We start from the raw sequence: 21,105 nt of genomic DNA on the forward strand, positions 1-21,105 counted from the left end.
TTTGCTATTTACATGGCAAACTTTGTAAGTAGAAAAACTGAATGCTTCACTAGCGAGAAAACAGTTAAACAGACCATCTGCAGTGCGAGGATAAAGAACGAGCCTCCTCCATTCAACCTCTTTCTCTTTACTTTTACTCTTTACTTTACTCCTTCACTTTCATGGATAAGGAAACGGTGAAAACTCAGTCCACTGAAGACATTCGTAGGTTACATAGTTAAATTTAGTTTGTTAAGCACAAATATTTGTTTGAAAACTACTTCTAAATTCAGTTCTAATTTCCAGCAAACGAATAAATGAACAATAATAACGAAGTGTGGTCAAAAAAACTGAGTTATTTCTAGGCCCACAAGGAATCTGCGCACACAGAAATCTGCAGATTTTCGCAGATTTTTAGCCTATCATTGAGTCTATGTTTTTACTTGTGTAAATGTTTGTAAATTTATATTTATTCAGTTTTTAAAATTATTTCACTAAAATTATTATGATATAACAATAATAATAATAGTAATATAAAAATGTTTATATGATTTATTTACAATACAGTTTGTAAAGTCATATTTCCTCTCTTTTAGTAGATCTATTATATGGCAGACTTGCTTTGTTTGCCAAATAAGTGGATCTAACTGCATTTGCATTGTAAACATTAAATAAGTTTAAAAGCTATTATTTTTTATTTAATATATTAAGTTTTTAGATATGATACTCCTAAAACCATTCCGCATAACTCCGCAGATTTTTTACAAAATTCTCAGCAGAAATAGCAAAAAAAGTCAGCAGATTCTGTCTGGCCCTAGTTATATCCAAACACATGTCCTATTCTTATGCCCTCTTACAACTGCAAAACCCGACAGATGGACAAATCTAAACTTGTTTTTAGTAAAAAAAAAAATATATATATATATATATCTATATAACAAATACTGACTACTACTAACAATAACATACAAATGCAAATTGTCATGAATAAACTGAAAAAAGTCCCTGAAATGAAGGCATGGAGGCAGTGGAATGTAGAAAATAATATTTTTTGTAACATTTTAATCCTTTTTTTTCCTTTTATGCAACGATATTTGTGAGTTGCTGTACATATTAAGCAATGTGTATGCATTTGGACCTGCATAGGTGCATAACTAATATGCTCTGTGCTAGACTTTAAACCAGCTTTTATTTGGTCAATGGCGCAGTCGATTTCAGTTCCTTAAAATAGAAACGCACCAACACTGCGCCTTAACACACCTCCTTTTTAGACCGGAACACCCATGAGTCCACAAAGTGGCACAAATGGATTTGCCATTTAAACAACATGAAAACAACATGAAAGCATGGATCCATCTTGCCTTGTATCAACAGTACATGCTGGTGGTGGTAGCGTAATGGTGTGGCGGATATTTTCTTGGCACACTTTGAGCCCATTAGTACCAATTAAGCATTGTGTCAACGCCACAGCCTACCTGAGTATTGTTGCTGACCATGTCCATCCCATTATGACCACAGTGTACCCATCTTCTGATGGCTACTTCCAGCACAATAACGCGCCATGTCATCAAGCGCTAATCATCTCATACTGGTTTCTTGAACATGATAATGAGTTCACTGTGAGTTCAAATGGCCTCCACAATCACCAGATCTCAATCCAATAGAGCACCTTTGGGACCTTGTCAATATGAACTAAAATCTCTGAGGAATATTTCCAGTACCTTGTTGAATCTATGGCAGGAGGGATTAAGGCAGTTCTGAAGGCAAAAGGGGGTCCGGTAGCCAGTAAGTGTAGTGTAGCGTAGTGTAGTATTGCATTGTATTGTGTTATTATTTTTATTTTTTAATCTGACTCTCAAATACTGGCAATATGTCTGTTAATCCTTCTTCCAATATGTTTTTTTTGGTCCAATTACTTTTTTTTTTTTCCATTTTATATTTGTCTATATTTGAAAAAAATAATTCACTAAAAATACTTAGCTTCAGGGTCATTCATACACCAAATGGCGGCTCTTTAATCTTTTAATCTATGGATTCCTGTTATAAGGGATGGATCCGCTTTTTGAAGCTTTAAAAACTTGAGAAACATTCTCTGAGTTTCACAAATATCATTTAATATCACCCCTCAATGTGTTTGTTTGAAAGGAGAACAGCCTTTAAATTTAAATTGACCTTTTCTTTTGTTATGTATTCCTTAAACAAAAGAAAAAATAATAATTTTATGGTTTGCGTTAAGTGAGGTTTGTTGTATTACAGAGTTCCTTAATTCAACCTTTATGGCAAAAAACTAATTTACAAAATCTATGTAATGGGTCATGGGCATGATTAAATACATATTTTGTGCGCATGCTAGTATGTAATTAACCGTACCAAATAAATGCGTTACATTCAAATCTTCAAAGCTTAAAACATATAAGGGAGAACAAGATTCGTGCAAAAGAGTGAGCAGAGACTATAAAGCTGCTTCTGTGGCCTTAAGTTCTGTCAGGTAATGGATAATTTGAAGTGGACTATAATTTTGCGTCTGGACTTGCTGAAAGGCTGCATGAGAGCCATTTCTGAATGAGGGTCAAGAGTTAGAGAGTCCCGACTCAGGTTTGAGCACATGAATCACATCTTTTTAACAAGAGCTTGCGTGGGCGTTGATGTGGAAGCAAGCGGGACTATTTCATCTAGTTCAGAGCGTGTTCGACCCACATTTTTTTTTTTTTTTGCATCAGCACTGTACAGTATAATTAAAGACACAGCATGACTATAAAGCACGGAATGGCTCCATTTTCCTCTTCTTGTCCATAAAAATGCGATAACACTGCATAAAAACATCCAAATGCCTTCGTTTACCCATGAACGCCAACTGGCTCTTCTGAGAGCTCACTGCTGATGTACGTTTGTTTTTGGATTAAGCTGTCCTGGAACATTATGAATTCTAATTCCAAATCCCCACGCTTACACTGATGCTTCAGGGGCATTTTCTCAGAGGATGCATTCTTGAAAAAAAAAATATGGATATAAAAACAATCGACAGAGCAGAAAAATAAATAATTAAATGTCAAAGTAGCCATTAGCACAGCATGTGGTTTTGCATTGAATTACCGAAGATGCAGGAAGAGAAATTGGGGAAAAATGTGGAAGGTCTCTTTCAAGGCAGGATTTTTAGATCTTGAACTTTAGCATTGGGTTTTCAGGAAAAGACTCAAGGGCCTGCTGTAAAAGTTCATGTTCAGCCACATAACACAAATTAGTTTATTCAATAGTCCTTGTGCTTCACACTGAGTGAACGCTCTCACTAAAGTGATGCAGAGCGTGATGAAATAAAAGTGAAAGGTCTCAATGAAATCCAGACGCAAGTGGTCACAAGAGATGCGTCTAAATGCATGGTTATATCATGCCTGTAAATATTGTGTAATATACAAAATGTGGTTGAAAGTCATGTGAGAGAAACAATCATGCCAGACGGCATGAATTCAGAAACTGCTGATCTACTGGGATTTTCACGCACAACCATCTCTAGGGTTTACAGAAATGTCATGAAAAAAAGAAAATATCCAGTGAGCGGCAGTTCAGTGGGCACAAATGCTTTGTTGAAGCCAGAGGTCAGAGGAAAATGGCCAGACTGGTTCCAGCTGATAAAAAGGCAAAAGTAACTCGAATAACCACTCGTTACAACCGAGGGATGCAGAAGAGCATCTCTGAAAGCACAACACGTCAAACCTTGAGGTGGATGGGCTACAGCAGCAGAAGACCACACCGGGTGCCACTCCTGTCAGCTAAGAACAGAAAACTGAGGCTACAGTTCGCACAGGTTCACCAAAATTGAACAAAAGAAGATTTGGAAAATGTTGCCTGGTCTGATGAGTCTCGATTTCTGCTGTGACATTCGGATGGTAGGGTCAGAGTTTGGCGTCAACAAAGCATGGATCCATCCTGCAGTGTATCACCAGTTCAGGCTGCTGGTGGTGGTGTAATGGTGTGGGGGATATTGTCTTGGCACACTTTGGGCTCATTAGTACCAATTGAGCATCGTGTCAACGCCACCGCCTACCTGGGTATCGTTACTGACCATGTCCATCCCTTAAATGACCACAGTGTACCCATCTTCTGAAGGCTACTTCCAGCAGGATAACGTGCCATGTCATAAAATATCGCGAAATATCTCAGACTGGTTTCTTAAACATGACAATGAGTTTACTGTACTCAAATGGCCAGTGAGGGAATATATATTAGGGATGCAACAATACAGACTTCTCACGGTTTCAGCATGGTTTGGTATATGAAATGTTAAGAAAAAAAAAAATCAGTCAAATAAGAACAAGCAAAATATTTTACATAATTACTATTATTCATGCATCAAATAGTAGTTTTCAGTTACATAAACTAAAAAATACAATCAAATATAACACTAAAGTAAATAAAGGTTAACCACTATTGAGCTACAGTAGCCTATATAGCAGAACAAGTGATTTCAGTACCTTTTGTTGTTTGATTAATATTAAAACACAGACGGAAAAGGATGTTTTTACTTTAAGATGCAGCACAGAGATATATATTTATATGAGGTTGTGCTAAATAAAATGACAACATTTCAACTAGATTTTTTTAGATGCCCCTAGTGTTTTCATTTGTGAGCTTGGAATCTTTGATACTTACTAATCTAATGTATTTTCACAAATACAGTGCATCAGGAATGCATTCATAGCGCTTCACTTTTTCCACATTTTTATAATGTTACAGCCTTATTCCAAAATGGATTAAATTCATTTATTTCTTCAAAGTTTTACACACAATACTCCATAAAGACAATGTGAAAAAGGATTTTTTGAAATTGTTGCAAATTAAAAAAAAAAAAAATCAGATGTACACAAGTATTCACAGCCTTTGCCGTGAAGTTCTAAATTGAGCTCAAGGACATTCTGTTCCCACTGATCATTCTTGAGATGTTTCAGCAGCTTAATTGGAGTTCACCTGTGGTAAATTCAGTTGATTGGACATGATTTGAAAAGGCACACACCTGTCTATATAAGGTCCCAGAGTGTACAGTGCATGTCAAAGCACAAACCAAGCATGAAGACAAAGGAATTGTCTGTAGACCTCAGAGATAGGATTGTATCGAGGCACAAGGCTGGAAAAGGTTACAGAAAAATTTCTGCTGCTCTGAAAGTTACAGTGAGCACAGTGGCCTCCTTCATCTGTAAGTGGAAGATTTAGAACCACCAGGACTCTTCCTAGAGAAGGGCCTTAGTCAGGGAGGTGATCACTCTGTCTGAGCTCCAGCATTCTTCTGTGGAGAGAGGAGAACCTAACAGAAGGACAACCATCTGTGCAGCAATCCACCATTCAGACCTGTATTGTAGAGTGGCCAGACGGAAGCCAGCCTGGAATTTGCCAAAAGGCATCTGAAGGACTCACAGACCATAAGAAACAAGTTGAACTCTTTGGAGTGAATGCCAGGCGTTACGTTTGGAGAAAACCAGGCACCGCTCATCACCAGGCTAATACCATCCCTACAGTGAAGCATGGTGGTGGCAGCATCATGCTGTGGGGATGATTTTCAGCAGCAGGAACTGGAAGACTAGTCAGGATAGAGGGAAAGATGAATGCAGCAATGTACAGAGACATCCTGAATGAAAACCTGCTTCAGAGTGCTCTTGACCTCAGACTGGGGCGACGGTTCATCTTCCAGAAGGAAAATGACCCAAAGCATACCGCCAAAATATCAATAGAGGGGCTTCACATTAACTCGGTGAATGTCCTTCAGTGGCCCAGCCAGAGCCCAGACCTAAATCCTATTGAACATCTTTGGACAGATCTGAAGATGGCTGTACAATCGCTTCCCATTTAACCTGATAGAGCTTGAGAGGTACTGCAAAGAGGAATGGGCAAAAATTCCCAAAGACAGGTGTGCCAAGCTTATGGCATCATATTCTAAATGACTTGAGGCTGTAATTGCTGAATTAAGGTGCATCAACAAAGTATTGAGCAAAGGCTGTGAATACTTATGTACATGTAATTTTTCAGGTTTTTCATTTTTAATAAATTTGCAACAATTTAAAAAAATCTTTTTTCACATTGTCATTATTGGGTATTGTGTGTAGAATTTTAAGGAAATAAATTAATTTAATGCATTTTGGAATAAGGCTGTAACATAAAAAAAATGTGGAAAAAGTTAAGAGCTATGAATACATTCCAGATGAACTGTATATTATTCAATAGCATCTTACACAAAATATTCCTTACTACTCCACAGACTCTGGCTTCAAATTCCTTTTATTTTATTATAATTATTAATTAAAAATTTGACAGTTAGTTCCAAGGTAGACAGGACTCGGTCTATGATATCTGAAATAACTGGCCAGACAAATTGCAAATATGAGCTCTGAGTGAACAGACTTCTACTTGAAAGAGACTTTGATTCCAGCAACCTTTAAATGAAACATTAACCTTCACACCTGTCGCCATCCCAACACCTGTTCTATTTACCGAAGATCTGTCGACTAACGGTCTGAAAAGTGACAGTCAATAAATTTTCTAACTAATACCTCATACTCCAACCTGGCACACCCTGACACTCTTTATATTAGTACTGGCCGCAAATGAAAGACAAGATGACTATGTGACACAGCAAGTCTTCATCATGGTTTAGGACGCTGAAATGGCAGCAGATGGAAGAGGACGGGTTTTGTAATGTCCCCGTTCCTCTCTTGATAATATGAGTCTTGCAGCTCCAGGCCCTCCGGCTACTACATTACACAGTCTGTTGTCTCTTTAGTCTTGAGAGGTGGCCGGGGAGCCCACAGTAATTGGAGGGATTATTGTAATTAGTCTGCCAGGCTTGTCTGATTCATTAAGAGTTTAAAGGCTAAAGACAGCTTAGAACGACACACTCTGTAGCCCTGCATGCAAAACCAATTGATGTTTGATAATGTTCCCTTGATGTCCCCATAGACAGCTACTGACCTAAACATGCGTTGATGAGGACGGGAATATTCATAAAGAACACTAAGAGTTCATCTAAGGGGATTTTTCTTCTAAAATTAGCACTTTTTTCTCAGGCTCTAATGTGTAGATTCAGTAATTTCACCTTTTATGGCAAAGAATATGCTCTTTTCATTGCCTTTAAAGTTAAATAACTGAACATAAGCATAGAAAGCTAAGATTTCAGACAGCACTTGGAGGTTTTTGCATCTGAACTCTTCATAAAAGTCTGATGTGTTGTATTTAAATGTGTGTTATACAGTATTTACATTGAATGTTTCCAACGAGAATAATCCATGACCTTGATGTTACTAATGGTTGAGTGTTTTTCTCAAGTACTTATTTATTTTTCAGATCAAAAGGGAGTCAGATAAATGTATATGAAAGTGCAAAAAGGGTGCAAAATGACCTTTTCGGTAAAGGTTATGCAAGTTCTGATCAATACCTTGTGTACAAGGATTGTGTACAAATGCGTCCTTGTTCTCAGACACTTTGTTTATAATGTGTAATGGGTAGGCAGGTGCTTTTTTCAGTATGTGGGTGAAAGTGAGAAAGCTTGAGATTAAAAAAAAAAAAAGCGCTGGAAATCACAACAAGCCTAAAAATAAAATAAAATAAAATAACTTTTTTTAATTAAATTAAATTAAATTAAATCAAACTAAAATAAAATATAATATAAAATAAAATAAAAATTAAATTTACTTAAAAAAAAATTAATTAAAATAAATGAAAGTAAAAAAATTAAATTAAATAAAATGTAAATTTACTTAACGATTTGTAATTATTTATACATCTTAAATTTAATATCAATAAAATATTTTTTTCAAATATACTGGAATACATAACGTAACAGCATACAATAACAAGCCCTCTAAATAATTAAATAATGTTTTTAGCATGTAGCATTTGTAACAATTGTAGTTTTTTTTAAGGCCTGAAACACAAAAAGAGGTCTAAGTCTAAACTATGAGATAATTAAACGTAAATATTATCGAATTCTATAAAATATTATCCATATCTAAATATACATAATAAATATCTAAATATTACAAAGCCTTGTGTATAAAATGTATAAATAAATAAATAAATAGTACATATAATATATACCAAATAACATCATTAAATACATTTGGATAAAAATACATATATACAAATATACAAAAATAAATTATAAAACAGTAAACAGTAAAAAAAGTCTCTATGCAGTAACACTTTATTTTAAAGGCCCGTTCTCACTATTAATGATTATTATATTGGCTGACTATTCTTTCTTATACATTTTTTATGCTCTTATTCTACATCCCCCAAATCATACCAAACACCTAAACCTAAAAACTACACAAATAATTATTAATATTGTGGTGTCTGGTTGGTTTAACATACTGGAATGGGTCAGTTTTTTTGCTGACAATAAAGAAAGAAATGGTCCAGATGACAATTCTAACAAACTAATACAACCGAAAGCCTGGGAGCGTTATCTTCAGCGGAAGACCCCTGAAAGACTGCCCAAATGCTGATGTAATAGTAGAAATGCTTTGCGATGTTTCTTTAATAAAGTGTGTCACACTAGAGCGAAATTACTAAGCTCTAGAGAACAAAAAAGATTTCTTCTCTGTATAAGCATTTTTTGAGATATACTCAAACATTTCAAACATTGATTATTGCTTTGCTGTGTATTTACTCAGAACAAAAAGGGTTTTCTTCTCTGTATTAACCTTTGAGATATTGAGTATATCAAACTTTTGATATACTTACAGTAAGTATATCGAAACATTGATAGCTTAAAACATTAAAGGCACACCTGTATTCATAGGCTTGAATACTGTATATTGAAGAGGTTAAAAAGCTTAAAGGTTCGTGTGTCGATGACACAATTCGAACTAAAACAGACCCAACGACAAAAAGTACTGTGCTTTTTTGGACAAATCCAGCTGCTGTAATCCGATGCACTGTTCCATCTTATGGGGTGTGGAGGAAAAATATTTGTTAACAGCGCTTTCCCATCAGTTTTAAACCGAGAGAGAGAGGGGAAAATATTATCTGATCGATCGTTGGTAATATAAAATAGAAAAGAAGGTCCTAAACAAACCTCTATCTAAGAAATATATTGAAGAGAGGATCCTGTTTCTTTATTTAATAAGGGTATTAAATGAAGGTATCCAGCACAATACGTAAAGGTGTTTGATTCTCAAGCAAGACACAGTATGATAAAGCGAGCGCTCTAAATGTTGTCACTTTCAATATAACCCTCTGACAAACGCATTCATTTAAAAATTATCCGCTCACCAATCCATATCCTCACCATCTCAGACATATTAAGCACCGCATCCTTCCCAAGTCTTTCCTCTGCATTTCAGTGTACACAGCACATTTTGCCCTTATCAAAGTGCAACCGAGGAGACTTGGAAAATAAGCAAGGGACATAAAAAAGAGACAGGGGGGGGGGGGTGAAAAAAGCCCACTGAAAGCAGAGTGCAGCTCATGGTCCATGTGTGCCAGTTTGCAAGAAATAACCTTCAACCAAACTCGATAAGCAAGACGTGCAGAGGAGCAGGAGGCTGCGAGGCATCAGTCAGTGACAGGACGAGGGCCCTGGAGGACTATAAATAACCCAGCAGAGGTGTCTGCATTCAGGACAGCTGGGTATCGACAGCAAGACCAGGCGCCACAGGCGACAAGAATGGCTCCAAAAAAAAAAAAAAAAAAAAAAAAACACACACACAGCCCAAACTGACTCTTATTAAGCCTTGGAAAACCTTTCGTGAAACTGGGAGGCGGCGATGACTTTGGGTTTAGGACAACAGAAGGGTAAAACTGTCAGGCAGATCATGCTTGGGCGACTTAGACTGAACAATGCGAACGCAAGTACACTAAGAATAGAAATGAAATCGCTGAGTTCATGTTAGTTCACTGCGCATTTGTGGATGGCGGTGGCTGAGAGCGTGTTTCTATTAGTCGCGACCCAAAGTGAGCAGTTCAGCTTGGGTCGCAGAGTAGAGGAAAATGAAAGAAATAAAATGGGAGATAAAAATAAATAATGGGCACCTATTTTATACCTTTTTCAAGATTTCAAGGCCACTTTTGTGTCTCCAGAATGTGTCTGTAAAGTTTCAGCTCAAAACACCCATCATATTATTTATTATAGCTTTTAGAAGATTGTAATTTTCTGCTTTGAACACAATGTAGCTGTTACTGTGGCCTGTGCCTTTAATGCTGGTTCTCCCTGCCCACCGTTCCTGTCAGAGTGTGCCTCAATCTCCTCGGCTGCGTCAGATAAACAGCACAGTGACAGACATGAAGGAAGCAGATCTCACGTAACGTTTGTGAGAAACACAACAGTAAGAACTTTCCCAATGATTATTTGATGTATTTGTTGTGGAGTTAATTCAAGCCTTTCGATGAGTCAAACACAATGTCGTTACAAAGTTCAAGCACACACACATACACACATTTCCTATACAAATATTAATATTGCAAAACAATAAATCAGATATAAAGTTATTCTGCCGTTTTTTTCTGAATTGGATTGAGACTAAGGCTGCATTTACACTGTACATCTTGATGGTCAAATCCGATTTTGTGCCTACATCTAATTTTTTTTAACGACTTACATCATCTTTTAAACATGACTCGTATCCGATTGTCTGCATTTACACTGGACATAGCAAAGACGCAATGCCTAGGAAAAAAAGAGTGACAGCTGACTAACAGCTGATTATTAAAGAACTCTCTTTTCTCCATTCCTGTATTTAATCTGTTCGCAGGGTTTCATTTATTAAAATTCTTTTTGACAAGTTGTTTTACTATAGTTTATGGCAGAAAAGTTCTTTTAATCTAGGCTTTTTTAAACCAGTAGGCATGTTAATGTCATTTCCATGGTATGATTTAAGCGTGTGATGAATGCAACAGTTTTAGTTTATATTGTTTTTGTGGCAGACGTTGCGCTCTCTCTCTCTTTCTCACTCATGCTAACATGCTTAAAAACTTGTGCTACATGACAATATAAAAGCTTTTTTTGTTCTAGTATATGAGATTTAAGGTTTGTAAATCTGCTGATGTCCGTTCTGAAATGAAAGCATCAGAGTTGACATCATTTGCTACAGTTTTTAGTGACGCGCAACTCGCATTGTCAGGCGAAAATTCGATCTACCTGCTTACACTACAGACACGAGGGCACAGATCTGAATCATATCGGATAAATTTCCACATATGAACAAGGCCTGAATCTGATTTGAGTAAATCGGAACCCATGGGATTTTTTCCAGCTTACATGTACTATATCCGATCTGTGCCACGTGGGAGATAATTTCTCAGACAGACAGACAGACAGACAGTCCAATGCTAAATCTGGATCTAGCCAGTTGAGAGCATTTCTTCAAGCTTATATTTGGAAAAAAATGCCCTACAGCGTGCACTATAATGATACATCACGATTTCTTACAGAACAACTGCTACCTGCCACCTGAGTGACAACTTCTTTTGTATGCTTGAAAGGAGACGGACGCAGCCGTAAAATGAGTCCATATATCTGAATTTGAGTTCCTCAGAGAACACCATCTTCCACATAAATGACTTCTGATTTCATGCTGTGAGTTCTGTCATTAGCTGCTCGCGATTTACATAAAACAAAAGAAAATCTCTCCAGTTAATTTCAGAAGGGTGGAAAATGCATACTGATGGAAATTATGGAAAGAAGTCAAAAAGTTGTGCTATGGTGTTCACAAAGTTCGGTTTGATTCAGCGGTAAACATGAATGAGTGTTTTTCCCCTTACACACTCCTTTTTTTATTTTTGAGAACTATAAGCAATTAAAACACTACACAAGCAAAAAGCCAAGCAGTATAGCAAAATTCATCAAAAAATGGCTGGACTTAAGCAAGTTAAATCCTGTTTTATCTACACTCTGCGTGGTCAATGTTGGTTTCAGATACTGAATAAATAAGTGAAGAAAATTCACTTATTTAATTATGAAATTAAATAAGTGAAAAAATTCACTTATTTAATTAAAATTATGCACTTGCCGGAATCATCCAGTTGGCCAAATCTCCATACTTGGATACTTGCATGGCTCCTAACATGGTCAAGTTGATATGACCCCTAGAGGAAAAAAAAAAAAACAATAAATAAAGACTTAGTTACCATCTCACAATGGTGTGCTTATATTTCACAATTCTCGCAATTTTGCCTTTTTTGCCTTCAGAACTACAAGTTTAGAACCCACAATTGTGAATTTGTGTTGCAATTTTGACTTTACATTTCACTATTTGATTTTTTACTTCATATTTTGCAAAAATGATATATTTATTTTTATTTTTATTATATTTTTCAAAACAAATTTTTCTCAGAAGTGCAAGTTTAGCTCACAAATTAAAATTTATATCTCACACGTTGGAGTTTACTTTTTTTTCTTATTTCCGACTCAAATTTGAACAAAAAAATTCTTGCTGATTTACATTTTTGAGTTGAATCAAATTAACCTTTGAAGTCATCTCAATTTACATCAATCAAAATGACTGATAATCAGTTACTTTAAAAAAGTAAAAGAATACAAATTACTGATTATACTGATTATTTTATAATCTAATTACATTACTAATTACTTCATGTAAAAAGTAATCCGATTACTAATTACTTTATTTTGAAGTTACTTTTAAAACATAAAATATACCTATAAAAATACAAAATTAACTGCAGCTCTTTCAGTTGTTTAATATTTACTGAAAAACTTTACAATGGGTTGATCACCGCAGCTTGACATGTTTAAAATACATAAAGAGTTCGCCCAAATACTTAAAATTCTCTCATAGTTCACTTTTTCCAATCCTGTTTGTGTTTTTTTTTTTTTTACACAAAAGACGACATTAAGAAGAAAATTGGATACCTGGAACCATTGACATCTATAGTATGAAAAAGCACTGCAGTGTTTGTGTGTTCTGTGTTTGTCTGAGGTAATTAATCTACCTAAATGTGTATATTCCAAAGTATAAAGCTGGATTGGTCGGTTCTTGTCACGTGACTCGTGGGTTTCAACTGGATGCGACTGGGAAATGTGAGTGTGTGCAATATGCACTCCCAATATGCACGCACATGCAAAAGGCACAATATGTGAAGGGCCCCGTAAGCAGCTACGCTTCTCCTCACATTCAGAAGATACCTTCACTCCCGATCCTGCACAAAAATTCAAGCGTTGGACCACTGTGGTGGTGACGAGTATTGTCATAGAATGCTTTCTATTTTCTATAAGTTGCTGGTCGAGTTAAAAGCAGTTGAAAGTTCTTTAGAGACTGAACATGGAAAGCACTTCACAGAAATATTTTAGTTTTTACACTTTTACAACAATTTCATCTCGCATTCTCCAGCAATTTAAAAGCACATACTTATTAAGTGACGTTGCAGCAGAAAACATGATTTAAAAGAAGCATTTTTTTTCTCCCAAAAACTATATTTGTAACATAAGTAACGCAATTACATTGACTTTGTGACATACAGTGAAATTTATACTTTTAAATTCAGAATTTTTTCAGCACTGCAGGAAGTTCATCTCACAATTCTGAGTGTAATCTCTCGATTAATTTTTTCCCCCCAAAATTCAGTTTTTATTTTACAAACTATTAGTTTAAATCTCTCAGTTCTGACTTTTTTCTCAGTAACACAAGAAATAAAAAGATTCCATTAACTTTATTATTATTATTATTAGTAGTAGTAGTAGTAGTAGTAGTAGTAGTAGTATTACTATAATGTGGCAAAAGCAAGTTTTACATATAAAAAAAAAATGACACTTAACCTAACAATTTACTCGCTTAACCAAGTCTTATGTTTAGCCTCACCAATTAATATGATTGAATTATATGTAGAACTGAACTTGGGTTTGATATTGTAATCTTGTCTGCAAACAAACAGAAATCGACAAAAAAGCCACTATTAATATGAGATCATGTTGTTTTTTTAAGGATTTGTCAAATCTAAATGGTCATCAAAAAAAAGGAAAGAAAAAAAAACCTCTCTGTATCCTTACAAACCATAAAAAAATAATTTTAGTTGTAAGGTCCTGGGTGCAGACAAGTAGAGCTTATTGACTTGAAATAGTGCAGCACTAAATCGCTGAATTGTCAGACAGTCTTATTCATGAATCTACAGGCAGACTGTAAGTGGGTGGAAAGCCTCTATTCTTAATGTATGTGCTGTCATGACTCCCCTTGAGCCGGTACAGCAAAGACCCCATGACCATTCGCTGCGCTCCCTATTGCACTAGACAATTAAGTCCTAAATATACGACCGCAGACGCTGAACACAAAAATAATGCTGGGGCCTGTGGGAAGGCAGCGTCAGCGGCCTGTGGAAAAATCGATAAGGCTCATAAAACATTGACGGGGAGTTTTCTAGACAACATGCGACTAATGCCTAACATACAGCTATGCAAATAGCAGCATCCTTAAAGACTAATTTAAATGTCTTACTGCAATAAAACAGATTGCTGGATTGATTGAACATGTAAACAATGCATATTTTATTTTATTATTACACGGCTATCTGGAATACCTGATTCTGATTGGTCAGTCACAACATTCTAAGCTATTTAATTAGATAACAACCACTAAAAACTAATAACACAGGCTCCTCTGGATACTTCGAATACCATCTTTGAATCTTGTCTGTCTCACTTGATTTCGAGTGTTTGGTGCCTTCTTGTGATCTATTAATTCGTAGGTTAGTGTGTGCTCCTATCAGCTGTTTTTGTTTCTGTCAGCTTTGCCATTAATTAAAGAATTAATAAACTCAGAGCAGTCAGAGCAATTTATGTTTTGTGGCAAATAACTGTTAATAATCTGGATAAAGTATGTCCAGTCCTTTTTTTGTGCAGAATAAATTGCTTCAGTCTTAGGGGAGCACAGATTTTAATGGTGCACCACACCGGTCTCAAGTCTCACAAAGGTGCTTCAGAAGGAGGAGTAATAACAGAGAAAGATGAAAGAGGACCAGGCCTGGGAGACTTAAAGTTTGGTTTTGGTTTTTGTTTAGGTGGCAGTTGTCCATGAGGGACTGCTGTCGCACGTTTGTTTTCTTGTTTATTTATTATTAAAGTTGTTAAAACATTCGTTGGTTTCTGACTCTGATGTTATTCACACTGATGTTAGTTTTAGTTAGTATCAGTATGTTAGTTTTAGGAATATTTATAAGCTAGTGTGCTCCAAAACAGTGACAACATTTTTATTCAGAAGATATAAACATCTAAAGCTTGCAGTTTGTCACTTCCGCATATAATGGATAAACAATTTTTTTGACATCAATTCATTCTTCAGTTTCTCGTCAAATCTTCTGACCAATCAGATGCTCTCTAGCATCAGTCGTGTCCCACCCCCTTCAAAACGCTTCTCACTTGCTTTTCATTTGATGCGCTTGATCTCAACCACTCTCACTGGCAGAGCTGTGATAAAAACGAAAAGATTTTTTAAGAAAGTCTTTATGTCTTCATGTTTCAGTTGAGATCAAACCCAGAATAAAAAAATGTAAATTTCAAAGCACTTCACACGACCTTTAAATGAGATATTTAAAGAAAATACAATGATTAAAATTAGAGAACACTATCCGACCTTCTTGGTTGTGCTAATCTAGTGCTAATCTACACAACTCATTACATTTCTGAAATGGATAGTTCACCAAAAAAATTGAATTTAGTCATTAATAACTTAACCTAATGTTGTTCAAAACCCACAAGACCTTTGTTCACCTGTGATAAAAACTGAGAGGTCTCTGACTTGAAACATTCAAAGTCCAGAAATGCAACAAGAACATTATCAGAACAGTGGGTCATCAATGGCTCAATAGTAATTTTGTAAAGCTACAAGAATAATTTTGCGCACAAACTAATAACTTTATTTAACTACTACTACTACTCTTCAGCATCAGTTCAAACTGTTCATTCATGAGAGCACTGTGCACCGTATGCATGTCTAGCTGTTAACATATACACCAGACTTCCTCTGCTTATACAAGTTGTTGAATAAAGATGCTATTTGGGTTTTATTTGTAATTTTGTCTGAATTATTGGACAAATCCTGTTTAACTGGCCGCCAGTTCCAGTTTTCACTGACTTTATAAGACTTTATAAGAGCCCATATGAAGTGACTGGAACTCTCCAAGAGCCCGTTGTCAGGTAAAGGCCAAAAGACAAATGCACAATGCGAGAGATAAATGTGGAAACTCTCAATGGACAATCGGTTCAACACTGCACAAGAAGAGCAGATCAAGATCACAACAAAGAGAGAGAGAGAGAGAGAGAGAGAGAGAGAGAGAGAGAGAGAGAGAGAGAGAGAGAGAGAGAGAATAGTGATGTCCTGTTAACACAGATGTGCTGAACTCATTCAAGGCAAGGCCATATACTTCCTTTCTCACTTTTGATTGCTGTGGCATTAATACATTTTAGTTTTAATATCTTTTTGTGCCACGCTATGAAAAATGCTGGGTTCCACACAATCGATTTGTGTTTGGACATCATGAAGGAATTAAGGTAACTTTTAATTTTAAGTGGATTGAACATAAAACAATTAAGCTGTCCCAAAAAAATCCTCAAGAATTGTGTTGTTTGAGCTTATTTTAAATAATTAGTTTGAACAAACAGCAAACGTTACTTTTTGAGTGCACATAAAAAAATAACACATTACTTGTGATTATTCATTCATTCAATCATTCATTTTCCTTTGGGTTAGTCACTCTGAAACCTACGTGAACACTGGGAGAACATACAAACTCCACACAGAAATGCCTCCTGGTCCAGACTCAAAGAAGCAACCTTTTCCTTTTGAGTGCTAACCACTGAGTCACCGTCGGGCCCCTACTTGCGATTATTATTCTAAAATAAATGAATAAAATAAATAAAGAAAGAAAGAAAGAAATGATTATTTATTTAATATTAATATTTGTTTAAATATGTAACCCTGAACCATTCATTCATTCATTTTTTTTTCAGTTTAATCCTTTTATTAATCAGGGGTCGCCACAGCAGAATGAACCGCCAACCCTGGAGCAAACCAGTCATTTATTTACTCTTCCAAATTGAGATTTTTGCATGTTCTGAAAGCTGAAAAGATGTAGATTTTTAGGTATGGTTTGTTAATATAGACGAATATTTGGATCTTTTTGAAAATCTAAAATCTGAGGGTGCAAAAAAAATCTAAATATTAAGAAAAATCACCAGAAAGTAATTAAATGAAGTGCTTAGAAATGCACATTGCTAAACAAGAATGAACTTTTGATATATTTACAGTTGGAAATTTACAGAATATCCTCATGGAGCATGATCTTTACAAAATATTGTAATGATTTTTGGCATAAAAGAAAAATCAATACTTTTGACCCATATAATCACATACTTGAAATTAAATTAAATAATGAAAAAAATCATTTTATCCAATCTCATACTCCAGTAGCTTCTTTGGCCCCCTTTGTGTCAGAGAGAACAACACTTATAATGATGTTGTCAGGAAATTGATATTCACACACACAGAATTCACAATTACACACTGCCACACTTAAGACCGGCAAGAGTCAATTGCTTTATCGACAGCACCGCACGGTCTCTCCATGAAGGCCAGAACAGTCCCGGCAGAGACAAAGCACCTCCGTTCCGGCCGTCTCACCCTACTGAGCAGTACAAGAAGCATCCAATTAAACTAGCCACCTGTTTTGACAGAGCTGAAAATGTCAGCCAACGTGGCCTGAGGCGCATTCAGCATCACAGCCGACTCGCTGCATATTCTGCCTCCACGTTCACCATTAACATAAGCCTCTACACGCTGCAAACCAAGTCCTTATACCCCCCAAAATCAGCCACTGTGCTTATCTTGACACAAAAAAGTCACATTTATAATCCGAATGTCTAAGTTCCACCCACAAGTGTCAGCATTGGAGTCAAAGTACTTAGCTAGAGAAAATAGTCAACTTGTGGAAAAATGATTTAAGGGAATGGTTACAAAACTTTATTTATGGTTTACAGTGCCCAAAATAAAGGAGCACGCCCCTTGAAAAACGTATATTTATTTATTCTTTTGAATATCAACTATATATTTTTAAAATTGTATTTTAAATTTAGTATTTTCAACTGTCATTTTTTTGTGATCTGCATGTTTAATGCAAAAATGACATTGTTTGAGATGTGTTTGTTATGACCACTTTATATAAACAAATACTGTTGTGATCGCCAGCGGATTTGCCCCCATATCCTTCCAAACTACATATCCCATCAAACCTTGCATCCACACACCTGTTTCAAGTTCACCCTGATTTCACACACAGCTGACATTATCATTAATTACTTGGACCATAAATACACCTCTCATTTACACATCTGTTGCTAAGTCAGGCGGCAAAGCATCAAAACAATTTAAATAGTCCCAAAGATCAAAACACAGGAGGGCAAAAACAATGGAAATGCTTAGAAATGCAGCAACTGCTAAACAAGACTCAGTCACGGATGAGTGTATGAGTGGTGTTTAAATAGTACGTGTAATCTATGTAAATTATCTGCAGCTGTGTGTGTGTGTGTGTGTGTGTGTGTGTGTGTGTGTGTGTGTGTGTGTGTGTGTGTGTGTGTGTGTGTGTGTGTGTGTGTGTGTGTGTGTGCGCGTGCGCGCGTAAAGCCCTGGTTAGATGATTTTGTCAAATGACAAATGGGCATCGTGACACAAGATACAAAACACCATCGCAGAAAGTCTAGCATGTTTAATTTTTTCTCTCTGCCTTCCAACCGAGTTCGTTCTTCCGAGGTAATCTGGATGTCAGTGCTGCCAATACAAAGCCTTGCTTATTTAAGTTACTTGAATAAACTAATTAAATTGAAACTCACTAGCAGTGGATTATTTTGTAATAAAAAATGAAAACAGTTTAATAAAAGTTTCTCTGAAACTGGGAATATTTCACTTTAATTTTGTTTAAGCTATATTTTATTTTATTAAACAAACCAGTTTGTGCTTTGGCGCTGAAGCATAGTGGACTGGTTTTGAAGCACTTCACCTTAGATGTTTTTTTGTTGATGCTACTTATTTATCTATTAGATAACTGGCCAACAAAAAAAAACATTAAAATTAAGATTCAAATTATACTAAACTAAATTTGTTTCAAAAAGATTTTTTTTTTCCAAGAAAAATATATGAATTATGTTTTTGTTTGTCCACCATTAACTGTGCTGGAGGATGATTTGTTTCGCTCCATGGAAAATAAGGATTTACTTAATGCTTCACTGTTATTGTTTTATCACTAACTTTGCTATTTTTTTATCATGTCATTATTTTGTCTTGAGCATCTGATTTTTCCTTGGTGCTGATGTGCTTTTATTTTCTCCATCTCACTTATGGTAAGTTCAGGTGAAAATATGGCAGAAAATATATACATTTAGATTTCAAAGAAAATATCTTAATATCAAAAAGGAAATATACGTTTGATCCTATTAATGTCATAACGAATTCCCTTAAATAATGTAGCCTAGTTGTCGAAAAGCATCAGTGTTTATTGAGACTAACATACGAAAAAACGCTCGTCGTAGATGTCACGGGATGACTGATCATGAAGGAACGTGTAGTCTGGCATATTTGTTACGCATGACAAGTCAAGATTTTATCAAGACAAAAATCGCATAATCTGGCGGAGTGACTTTCGTAACCGACAATAAAAATTATTTTAGAACAACATCATTAATATTTTATGACCTTTTAATGACAAACTTTATACCACTGTAGTTGAGGTAATGAAAAATATTAATGATGATGTTATAAAAATAATGACAATTATAATGGTCTAATGATATTCATGTTTATGACAGATTTATGACAAATTATGCTGTCTTGATAATGTCAAGTTGTTATAATAAATACATCTCAAACAATGTCACCTTTTCATATGAAACTAAACTGAGCGAATGACACTTAAGTCATAAGTATGCATAAAATCACCTTCATATACAATGATACAATACATGTATCATGCCATGTATCATGAAAAGTTTCATGACAGTCTTATGAACACCGCTTCAAGAAAACTGCTACCAACAAACCAGATTTGCGCAAATATTTATTTTTTATAGGATCCCATTTTTCTATGATCCCATAGAAATGATTTTAAAAGCAAGATGGGTGTTTTTTTTTCTGAAAAAAATCTGTTTGAGTGCACTTATTTATGCTGGTCACACAAATGCTGGAATAATGTACAATTTGTCCTCACCCTCTGATCATGGCAAAGGATTCGTCGCTGGAAAAATAAGCGGCTCCAGGAAGTATTGTGACAGTTTCTTTACCTGAAATGGGGAGAGTGAAATGAGAAGAGCTTTCATTAAGTGCTCTAAATGGACAAATTAGGTTATTAAAAAGTAATTTATGCTAATGCTGCATAACTGTCTTCAAGTATGAAAGTGAGGGATAATTATTACCGGCATTGATGAGATCCGCATCAACCGCGTCCTCTGTTGGATAGGGACCCTGAATTAGCAAAAAATAAAATTAATGGCTTATGATATTAGGATGTAACATCAGATGACCACACACAGATACAAAAACACTTGTTACCAGACAATTTATGACAGTAGAAGTAGTCAGTAGTAGTCATAAGTCCTCAATGGCTACTTTCAATTGTTTATATATAGTCAGAGTAGTTTTATAAAAATATATTATTTTGTTTTCAGCAGAAGAAATTCGTAATGGTTTGGATCAATTTGAGGACGGGTAAACTGACAATTTTCATTTTTGTGTGAACTATTCTTTTATTACGGAAATAAATGCAAAAAAGACCACATTAAATAACATTTCTAGTTAAACAGAGATAAGCATTTAACCACATTTTTTGCGGGTTTCAGCAAGTTAAATTTAAGACTTTTAACCATTATGAATGAAATTTTAGACTCATAAAGGGCTAAACGCTAAGCAGTTTTTCGAATGGCCCAGTTGGAAAAGATTTTTATTTGCTCGATCAAACTTTTTTACAATTTAATAAATGTATTAAGACAGTAGTAATAATTGAATAATTAAAAAATTAAATATCTTAGTTAATTCTGAGCAAAATAGTTTAAATATTGTCAAAACGAGCAAGCTCTAGGCGTATACATACACTTTTTGTCAACAACCTTTCTTAAAAATAAAAAAAATTAATAAAAAAATGTTTTAAAGGTTT

The 21,105-nt window shown here is 35.4% G+C and overlaps 1 protein-coding gene across 2 annotated transcripts in view; it reads right to left on the minus strand.

Annotated features, from left to right (window-relative positions):
- oxct1a (3-oxoacid CoA transferase 1a) overlaps positions 1 to 21,105 on the minus strand; it is a 154,988-nt gene that overhangs the window by 32,132 nt on the left and 101,751 nt on the right. For both annotated transcript variants that reach the window (XM_056463412.1, XM_056463410.1), the window contains exons 11-13: positions 20,369 to 20,417; positions 20,164 to 20,236; positions 11,973 to 12,048 (exon numbers count right to left, since the gene is read on the minus strand). In XM_056463412.1, the coding sequence (XP_056319387.1) occupies positions 11,973 to 12,048; positions 20,164 to 20,236; positions 20,369 to 20,417 (198 nt within the window). The remainder of the gene's footprint in view (positions 1 to 11,972; positions 12,049 to 20,163; positions 20,237 to 20,368; positions 20,418 to 21,105) is intronic.

Source organism: Danio aesculapii, chromosome 8 (genome assembly GCF_903798145.1).
Source record: "Danio aesculapii chromosome 8, fDanAes4.1, whole genome shotgun sequence".
In the NCBI taxonomy this organism is placed as follows: domain Eukaryota; kingdom Metazoa; phylum Chordata; class Actinopteri; order Cypriniformes; family Danionidae; genus Danio; species Danio aesculapii.